The sequence below is a fragment of the Urtica dioica genome, chromosome 4 (assembly GCF_054948205.1).
Source record: "Urtica dioica subsp. dioica isolate 48M chromosome 4, U.dioica_male_clone48M_v1_H2, whole genome shotgun sequence".
NCBI classification, from domain to species: domain Eukaryota; kingdom Viridiplantae; phylum Streptophyta; class Magnoliopsida; order Rosales; family Urticaceae; genus Urtica; species Urtica dioica.
The window spans coordinates 2,983,538-2,993,077 of NC_142759.1; the positions used below are offsets into that span (position 1 = coordinate 2,983,538).

General features: G+C 37.6%; 2 protein-coding genes across 2 annotated transcripts; one reads left to right on the plus strand and one right to left on the minus strand.

Annotated features, from left to right (window-relative positions):
- The first annotated feature begins 1,339 nt into the window (after positions 1–1,339).
- RUS6 (root UVB sensitive protein (Protein of unknown function, DUF647)) lies at positions 1,340–5,959 on the plus strand. Its single transcript, XM_089613135.1, has 13 exons — positions 1,340–1,810; positions 2,260–2,358; positions 2,468–2,581; positions 2,827–2,898; positions 2,998–3,108; positions 3,465–3,584; positions 4,022–4,123; positions 4,230–4,302; positions 4,387–4,470; positions 4,560–4,624; positions 4,716–4,817; positions 4,932–5,114; positions 5,609–5,959. The coding sequence occupies exons 1-13, from the start codon at positions 1,478–1,480 to the stop codon at positions 5,660–5,662; spliced, it is 1,512 nt and encodes a 503-aa protein (XP_089469261.1). The 5' UTR covers positions 1,340–1,477; the 3' UTR covers positions 5,663–5,959.
- Positions 5,960–6,161: 202 nt separating this feature from the next.
- On the minus strand, positions 6,162–7,784 carry LOC149399296 (zinc-finger homeodomain protein 2-like). Its single transcript, XM_089611168.1, has one exon. The coding sequence runs from the start codon at positions 7,214–7,216 to the stop codon at positions 6,368–6,370; it is 849 nt and encodes a 282-aa protein (XP_089467294.1). The 5' UTR covers positions 7,217–7,784; the 3' UTR covers positions 6,162–6,367.
- Between the last annotated feature and the right edge of the window lie 1,756 nt (positions 7,785–9,540).

Sequence of the window (9,540 nt, forward strand, 5' to 3'; positions counted from 1 at the left end):
TAGACGCAGTACCGAGCACAACCATCTCAATCACAGACGCAGTATCCGAGAAGACACCAATACACGAATGTCTTCGTCAACGCGCCCGCGTACAGCCCATCACCTCAACAACAAGAAGCTGGGACAAGTCAGACGAGGTCGAGCGCAACCGACGCACGGTCCCATCCGGAGATCCAAGAGTACGATCGGAACGATTGGGTCAGGACGGATGACGAAGCCATCGACCTCTTGGTTTGGTGGAGACAGAATGCGAGGAGGTTCCCGGTCTTGTCATCTATGGCACAAGACATCCTCACCATCCCTGTTTCAACCGTGTCATATGAGGCGGCTTTTAGTAGCGCGGGCCGCATCATCGACGATAGAAGATGTAGCTTGAAACCGGAGATGGTCGAAGCATTGACGTGCGGTAAAGATTGGATTCAATATAGAAATCGAGCACAAGAAACATTCATGTGCTTCGATATTCTTGACGATTTTGAAGTTGATTTCGCAAATGTAAACATAAATGGTTAGACTAACTTGTATAACTAAGGGATATCCCGGCCCTTGTCCGGGATAAATTTTCAAATAATTAACGAGGAAATGGGTGCTCTTTTTCCTCGCCGTCGCACCTTTTTAGGGGTCGGTGAGGTTTTTTAGGAGGCCCATTTTTAATTTCACATTTTTTTTATTATTTTTTCTACCCATTTACTTCAAAATCTTTTCAATTAAGTCCTTGTATATAATTATTGAACTTCATTTAAATCTTCATTTCTACCCACTTAATTTAAATTCCTTTCACTTACATCCCTCTATTTATTTATTTAAATTCATTTAAAACTGACTTTTTTTATTTTTTTTTATTTTTTTTTATGCCTAACGGGGTCCCGAATTCCCGTTAGGCAAACTCCCGTCCCGTCCCATTACTTAACGGGACGGGACTCCCGTTTGACCAATTAACGGGAGTCCGAGGTTGGGCGGTAGCGGGAGGCGCGGGAGATCCCGCTAGGCCAGGTTTACTACCAGTAGAGTGTTTTTTTCCAACCAATTTGGATATCTAAAACACGTGGACTCGATTATGAAAAGAATTTACTCTCGTGAGTCACGATTGAGAGTTGGGACCACAGTTGTAAAGGGCAAAAGAACTGAGGTGCCAACTAGACTAAAATAGTAGGACCCACAAGAATAAATATAATTAAATAAAGCCGACAATTTTGGGTCTCTATAGAGCGTCCACCACAACATTGCACATGTTGTCTAGAGTCAAACAGTCCAACGGCTCAGATTCCCGGAATAGTTTTCAATTCCCATTTTACCCCTCGTATATATACAGACATATACATATACGTACATTCCTAGCTCCGACGGCCATTAAAGCTTCGACTAATGGTTGGCCAACTTCTTCTTCCACTTTGCATTGTTATCTCCGCCGATTCCAATGCAAAACAATAAAGCAATCACATAACTTAAGATCTGCAATTGCTCTGAAACCCTAGCAATGGTTTCTCCAATTAACCTTAAGAATTCTTCGACCTCTTCGTCCTCGTCCGCCGTCAAATCCATCGCCGCCTCCGGACAGGTACGCGAGGCGATCCGAATCTCAGCGAATTTGGCTTCTTCCTCTCCTTCTTCCGGTACGGACATGTCGTGCTCGTCGAATCCTCTGGTTTCCGATGAGTTCGTGAGCTCGAGCCTGAGGTTGATCTGCTGCGAAGAGCTCGACGGTCGCCGATGGCAGTACGTCGCGGAGGCTGATCCCTCCGGCAGAAAGGGCTTCAAGAAGGGATCGTTTCGCGCTCTCAGCCTGCAAACTCCTCAAGCTCCGTTTGATGTCAGTTTTCATTTCCCTCACAGTTATTGATGTTGACGAATTCGAATTCCAATTTAGATTGCGGTGACGTAAATTGAGTCTATTAAATTAGCTTTGATTCCATGACTCGTGAATTCTTTCGGTCTTGTTTTGTGGTTTTTTTAAATCCAAATTGTATAATTTTCTTTCTTTCTTTCAATACTTTACTATTTGAATTTTCTTTTGAAATAATACTATACTGTATCATATAACATCTTGTAGTAACTGGAGTGTTTCTTGGTACTGCATAAAGATGTGGTCATTTTGAAATTCTTTTTGAAGTTCTTGTTCTCATTGAGTTTTTTTTTTTTGTTACATGAAGTAAGCGAATTTGGTGCTATAATAATAAATAGTGTATTATTATTATTATTCATTTCACCGTTATTTTCAGTTCCTGAAGTGATTCTTGGTGGTTTTTCAATTTTGTGCAGGACTTGTTGTCGTTTGTTAGATCGTACGTTGTACCGGAAGGTTTCCCTGATAGTGTAACCCCGTCATATGTCCCGTATATGAAATGTAGAGCCTTGAAGGTATGTATGTATACACTCATAATTTGGGAATCAATTATAGAGAGAGAGAGAGAGAGTAATGTTTCTTTGTTCTCGATTCTTAAGTGATTGCTTCTCTTGTTTGTTGTAGCACTTCTTTGGGGGAGCAATGAGTGTTTTCACAACCCGAACTCTTTTGAACTCCGTTGGTGTCGCACAAAGCAAGTCTCTGCCTGGAGCTATTGCTATCAACTGGATTCTCAAGGTAAGATCAGTAGTTCTGTTCATTCGGAAGAAGTTTTTTTAATGTACTTTTCTATTCTTAATATATATGTAATGATTGCTGTTTTTAATATTGAACTTGTCTGTTATTGGGAGTGCATGTATGACTTCACAAACCAAGAATTCTTGGATGGGATTATGTGTTTTGCTTGCATTATAGCTAAATAGTCTATAGTGGGCTTAATTTAATTTTCATCGAGAGCTAAATAATTACTCAAAATGGTGTAGGATGGAGCTGGGCGTGTGGGAAAAATGATTTTTTCTCGGCAAGGAAAGAAATTCGATTTTGATCTAAAACAAGTAAGAGTTGATTGTTACTAACCGGTGTTCATTGTTTTTACATGATTATGTATTATTGAACTATTTTTGAAATTATATGCAAAAAATTTGTAATTGCAGTTAAGATTTGCGGGTGATCTTTTCATGGAGTTTGGTGCCGCGGTGGAGTTGGCGACAGCTGCTGCGCCGCACCTTTTTCTTCCCCTTGCTTGTGCCGCTAATGTAGCTAAGGTTGACATTTTATTTTTTCAATGCTTTTTTATGAATTATTTTTTATAGAAAATAAACATAGATGTTATTAATAAAAAGGATTTGGAGAAAAACCAAACCTAAAATTCCATCCTAGTTCCCTGAAACTTTGTGGCCAGCTTAGATTGGGTTTTGGTTTGTCTTTTCGCGGATCTATCCCAACGCACTAGTTTGTATTTCCGTGTTCATGACATTTTCCAAGTACTTTTCTACTTAATATATTATACATTATCTATTTTCTCCTATCCCGAAATAAATCGGAAAACAGATTTTTCTCATAAATTATCAATGTAGTTTCATCGTCTTTTATTGTTTGTTGCTTTGATGATTGTTCGTAGAATGTTGCTGCTGTTACATCAACGTCAACTCGCACACCGATTTACAAGGCCTTCGCTAGAGGAGAGAATATTGGGGATGTCACTGCTAAAGGAGAGTGTGTTGGAAATGTCGCCGATCTGGTATGCTTTTTAGAAACTTATTAATGATCTTATGTATGTATCGATCGACTGATATACACAACTGGTATAGAGAATAGTGGTAGCGTTGGTCCCGCATTCAAAGTGCAACTAAATTTTAACAACATGCTTCAAAATGTTTGTATGAACTCACTAGGAGGGAAACTAGTCTCTGTAAAATACTTTTTCTACTAACATGCAATATGAAATGGAAAAAAAAAAATTCACCTATGTATGGAAAAAATTGGATGGTGGTAAAAAAGTAAATGGCAAGGTTACTTAATATCCGATGCAGCATTTTTAAAAGTCATATTTGCCTCCCTTCTGCGTCCAACCAAAATTCCCATGTACTTGTGAGTTGTTGAGTTATCTTTCTGAAGTGTAAGTGTATTCTTTGTTGTATGATTATTTTAAATGAGTTTTCCTTATACTTTGTGAAGTTGGGAACTGGGATGAGCATACTGATCTCGAAGAGGAATCCTGCATTAGTACCAACGTTTGCCCTCCTTTCATGCGGATATCTCCTCAGTTCTTATCAAGAGGTATAATCATGTGCCTTATCATATACCATAACTTTTGTAATCCGGGTTTCTGATTAGTTTTTTTTTTATTATTATTTTCCCAAATCGCTTTTTCTTTTGTTTTCAGGTTAAAAATGTTGTGTTGCACACTTTGAATCGAGCAAGATTCAGCGTGGCCGTAGATTCCTTTCTCAATACAGGTTACTTCCAGCGTGATCATGGATGTGTATATTTTTGTTCGTTTTAGTGCTTACAGCCTTGTAATAATTCCGTACCTTTTATAGGACGTGTACCGTCTTTGCAAGAAGGAAACAAGAACGAAAACATACTTAGTTTCCCGTGGCTAAAAGAAAATCCTATTGTTCTCGGTGTGTATGACTACTCTGCTGATTAAATGTGCCTTTATGAACTGTGTCGTCAACCACATCTTGACATTTAACATTTCAATGACATTCAGGACCAAGATTTAAAGATGCTTTTCAAGACCCGGGAGCGTATCTTGCGTTAGAACCTTTGTTTGAGGTCTGTTCTATTTTGAGCATTTAGCTAATCCCTTTCTCTGACTATTTAACTCTGTATTCTCATATATATATGCTCTTTGAACTCGTGGCAGAGGGAAAAGTATGTTGTTACATACAACCCTTCGAAGGATAAGGTTTATGCATTGTTCAAGGATCAGGCAAAGTCAGAAGACATTTTGAAAGCAACATTCCACGTGAGACAACAATTCTCATGTTTATTATCCACAACAATGAATATAATATGCATGTCATTTTACGTTCTTCTGTCTGTACTGAATCTTTGATACACGCATAACGATCTATTACAGGCTCATGTACTCTTGCATTTCTTAAAATCATCGCACGGCAGTCAATCCGGGCCTCAGAGCCTTCAAGGATATGGTAAATCAAACTCGGTTTTAGAAGCAGGGGACGTGGAAGCTCAGATTGCCGAGTCATGTAAGGTAGTTTCAGCGTCGTACGGACTTTTCAAGCATAAAGCTGCAGAGCAGGTAATAATTATTCTCTCTCTGTAAATACTAAATTGAAATTCTATATCTATCTTCGAACTTTAAATTTTGGCCCAGATTTCTCCGGACAATATTTCTCTCAGCATTTGGCACAAGAAAAAAAAACCAACTAGAACACTAAACATACTAGGATTCAATTGCAGAACTATTTCCCAGATTCTGTTGAAACTTTGTTCTTGTCCGACTCTCACTCTGATAGTTCATTTACCTCTTTAAACGAGAAAGTGTGTCAAACCATAGATTTTACCAGCCAAAACCAACTACCATAATGCTTCTGTAGTTGATAGTTTAATTTTTCAGGGACTGGTTTGAAATTCATTCCGACCATAAAGGAAAATCTGTCATTAGTATTTGAGAGATCAACTAGCGAGAGCCAATGCCTGTACTTGTTGATTTATACATGCTACTTAGGGATATGCATATAAACATATACTAAATGCTGTGATTGACATGTAAATGGGAAATAAATTTTGTAGGGCTGGACGATGTCGGAATCGCATCTTAATCCAGGCCGTGCTCGTTTTTCTTAACGACATGAATGGGCGTAGTCCTGCAACTGTGAGCTTCGACAGGCCGGAGTGTAACTCTTTTCGAAGCTCGTCCCTAGTCACAATGATGGCATTTTGTAAAAGCTATAGAACATGTGTATTGTATAACATAGATAGGTACAACTTTTAATTTATCTTTAAGGGAGTTCTGGTTTTGTTATTTTGTTTTTGCTTCATTTCATCAGTATGGGGAGCAGTATATATATGTAGATTTGTATCTCTGTTTATAGACTATTCGACACTCCTTATATTCAACATACTGCAATTTGAACTTTCTTACTCGGTCCTCTGTGGTAAATCTCTGTAGTAATTCCTGATATTCAACATAAAAGAGTGGGATTCCTTGAATTATTTGCTTGAAAATTGAGGTAGGACCAAGTAGTGTGGAAAAGACCAAAAAAAGGCGGTATGAGAACCCAATTATTAGTAAAAATTTGGACCATAACATAACACACATACCATGCTCACTAATAAATATATGTAATATGGCAAGAAAATGATTAGTAATAATGAACTAGTCAAGAAGCTTTCTTACATGGGAGTTGGACTTCAAATGTTTTACTACATCCTTTAAGTTCCTTGAGAATACCAATGGGTTATACGTATAGAGAGAGAGAGAGAGAGAGAGAGAGAGAGAGAGAGAGAGAGAGAGAGAGAGAGAGAGAGAGAGAGAGAGAGAGAGTCTTATTAGGCAGTGGAAGAAGGTGGTGGGATTTTATTGGCTAGAGTGTGCTTGTTGTTGTGCATCCAAACCTTGAGAACCCTTTTCTTCACACCAATCTCCTCACAGAATCTCTGAACCACAGACTCCTCTTGCTTTTGAATCTTCCAACCCACTCTCTCTGCAAACCCAACCATCTTCTCTCTCTGCTCTTTGCTGAACTTTGTCCTGAACCTCCTCTTCTTGTTGCTAATCCCATTCCCATTCCCATTATTAATATTGTTATTAGGACCTCCTCTTCTCATCATCATCATCATCCCATCACCATCATGACCATGATCCTCATGTTGATGATGGGACCCCATGATGATGGGGTTTTGGTGGTTGTACGACATGATCATTGGGTGGTGGTGATGACCCATTGTGGGGTACCCCAAATTGTTCATGTTTCTTGATTTGATGATCATATTGTTGGGGTTTTGGACCAAAAGCTCTTTCCTGTGGAAGTTCCTATGGCAAGAGCAAACTGAGCAGTACATGGACTCATTGTTGGCGACGTCATCACCACCATCATGATCATGTCGTTGAGGCATGAACTCTCCACATCCATCTCTTGCATTGCCACCTATTGAGGCTGCATGGTTTCTCATGCACTCCTTGTACTTGAATCTCTCTTCCTTTCTCACCACCATTAATAAACCATCATCATCTTCTTCTTCTTCTTCTTCCTTCTTGGTGCCTTCAAGCTTGTTTGACTTTGAGGCTACTTGTAGCTCATCCTCATCCTCATCATGTGTGGTTTTGATGAGAGGGATCATCATGTGTTGTTGTTCTTGTTGATGGGGATGAAGACTAGTGCTGCTTGGGACTTCCATGATTTGAGCTAGAAATAATATTGTATTGTAGATTTTGGTTTTTGGAAAAGATAAAGAAAGAAAGAAAGAAGAAAAAAACAAATTAGATTAGGATTGGAATTATAGAAGATGAATTGGGAAAGGACAAAAGTTTCTCTTCATGACAATGCTTGGAATATCCAATAAGATCTCATTTCAACAAATAGCAGACAGATATAGAGAGTAAAGATTGAAACTTTGATAAAAGGAAAGGAAAGAATAGCAAAATATTCAAGTAGTGTAGGCAAAAGAAAATAAAAGTATCTTATGTGTGTGTGTGTGTTGTTATGTATGACTGAAAGTGGAGTGAGGGAGTGATGGATGAGAGTTATAAATTGGGTTTTACAAGCAGACACACTAAACTCGCCAACACATATACTTAGTTTTATATAGTTGTAGTAGAGAGAGAGAGAGAGAATTAATACAAAAAATGGAAGATAAAAAAGGGGGTAATGAAATGCTTGCTTTGCTTGCACTATCAGGCTCAGGCATGAGGTTTACGCTATCTGCTCACTCACTAGTGTATGTGTCAGATTATACACTGCACGCAGAGAGAGAGAGAGAGAGAGAGAGGGAGATGATACCGTTAAACTTAATATGAATGAAATAGAATCATGTTTTAATGTTAAAAAAATTAGCCCAAAAAATTAATCCTATTTTAGCAGATCCATGTTTTACTTTGACTTGCAGTTGTAGTCATTGTATTTAGGAATTTTTGTATTAACTAGCTATTTCAAACTTAGTGTTTAGCAAAATAGTCAAAGTTTTAGAAGTTAGTGAATTTTAACCACTTATAAGGTAAAAGTACTTATATACCCTTGATTATTTTCAAAATAATTAATCTAAGTTTTCAAAATTTTATTCCACTGTACTTTTTGCATTAATCCACTATTCAATAAATCAGAAGAAGAAAACGTCAAAAAATTTAATCCTGCTTTCAAAAAATTTAATCAACTCTTCGATAAACTAAAAGTAGAAAAAGAAGAAGGATAAGATGTCAAAAAAATTAATCATGTTTTCAAAAAATTTAATCCACTCTTCGATAAACCAAAAGTAGAAAAGGAAGAAGATGATGTCAAAAAATTTAATCCACTCTTCAATAAATCAGAAGTAGAAAAGGAAGAAGAATAAAATGTCAAAAAAATTTAATCTTACTTTCAAAAATTTTAATTCACTGTACAGTAAATCAGAAGAAGAAGAAGATGTAGAAAAACTCGACGATGATCTCTGACTTTCGATTTTCGACGGCGATCGAACACGAACAATCTGCTTCGCGACGGTACGAAGACATCGATAATGATGATAATGATGATGATGACGACAAGAGGAACGAGATCTTGAGCTCGAATCGAGGCGCTGAAGCTCTTTTCAGCAAGATCATGAGATCTTCATCGGTGAGAACGGAGATGAGAGAGTCGAGATCGTGATTCGCAAGATGGTATTTGAGCGCGACGACGAAGCAATCTCGAGGCTTGAGTTGAGGTGAGAGACCAGTGACGAGAGGTTCGTAACGGAGGTCGGGTTCAGGGAAACGATTTTGATCTCGCCGCAGGCCTAGCAAGGGGACTTCGTTCGCGGATGTGGTACGATGTGCCCGCCATAGCTGCACATTACCCGGAGCTTCGAAGGTACATCCATGGCGATTTTTAGGATTTGGATCAAGGACGGACAGAGGTGAACAGAGCTGAGAAGGGTTTGGAGATCTATTTGGGTCTAAGGGTATTATTGGATTTTTTCAAGCTTGGACTATTTTGCCTCAAATTATAAAAGATTGGATATTTTGCCAAGGCCAACGTTTCAAATGGCTATTTAGCCGCTAGACCTTTGTATTTAACACCAATTTTTTAACTTGATCCTAAAATTACATCTGAATTAATAAAAATTTAAAAAATATTATTTATTAATTTTTTTTCATCATATTATTTATTGCATTTTATCATGTAGGATTAAAGATTCCTATGTTGGATTATGCTCGTATGACAGGTAAATTATTCCCCAATTCCATCGGGCATATCAATAATTTTTAGGTCCAAACATCATTAGAGATCAAATTATTTGTATTTTATTTAAAAACGATAGTTATAAAATTATTTGTGAAGTGTTCACAAATTCGTAATTAGTTTAATTAGAATTTAATCAGAGAATTAAAGATCAAATTATCTTAATTATATCCTTTTTCTGTGCGTTATATTTTTTTTTACAGAATTAATCATTATGCAAAAATAAAATTATTATTTTTCTAGTGGCCAACGAGGTTACCACTAACCACCAAAACTAAAAATGTCTCAAAAATCAAAACCCAATGA

Coding starts and splice junctions, on each gene's coding strand:
- RUS6 (XM_089613135.1), top strand. CDS start 1,478: ATGGTTTCTCCAATTAACCTTAAGAATTCTTCGACCTCTTCGTCCTCG. Junction 1,811..2,259: donor CTCCTCAAGCTCCGTTTGAT/GTCAGTTTTCAT, acceptor AATTTTGTGCAG/GACTTGTTGTCGTTTGTTAG. Junction 2,899..2,997: donor TCGATTTTGATCTAAAACAA/GTAAGAGTTGAT, acceptor TTGTAATTGCAG/TTAAGATTTGCGGGTGATCT.
- LOC149399296 (XM_089611168.1), bottom strand. CDS start 7,216: ATGGAAGTCCCAAGCAGCACTAGTCTTCATCCCCATCAACAAGAACAA.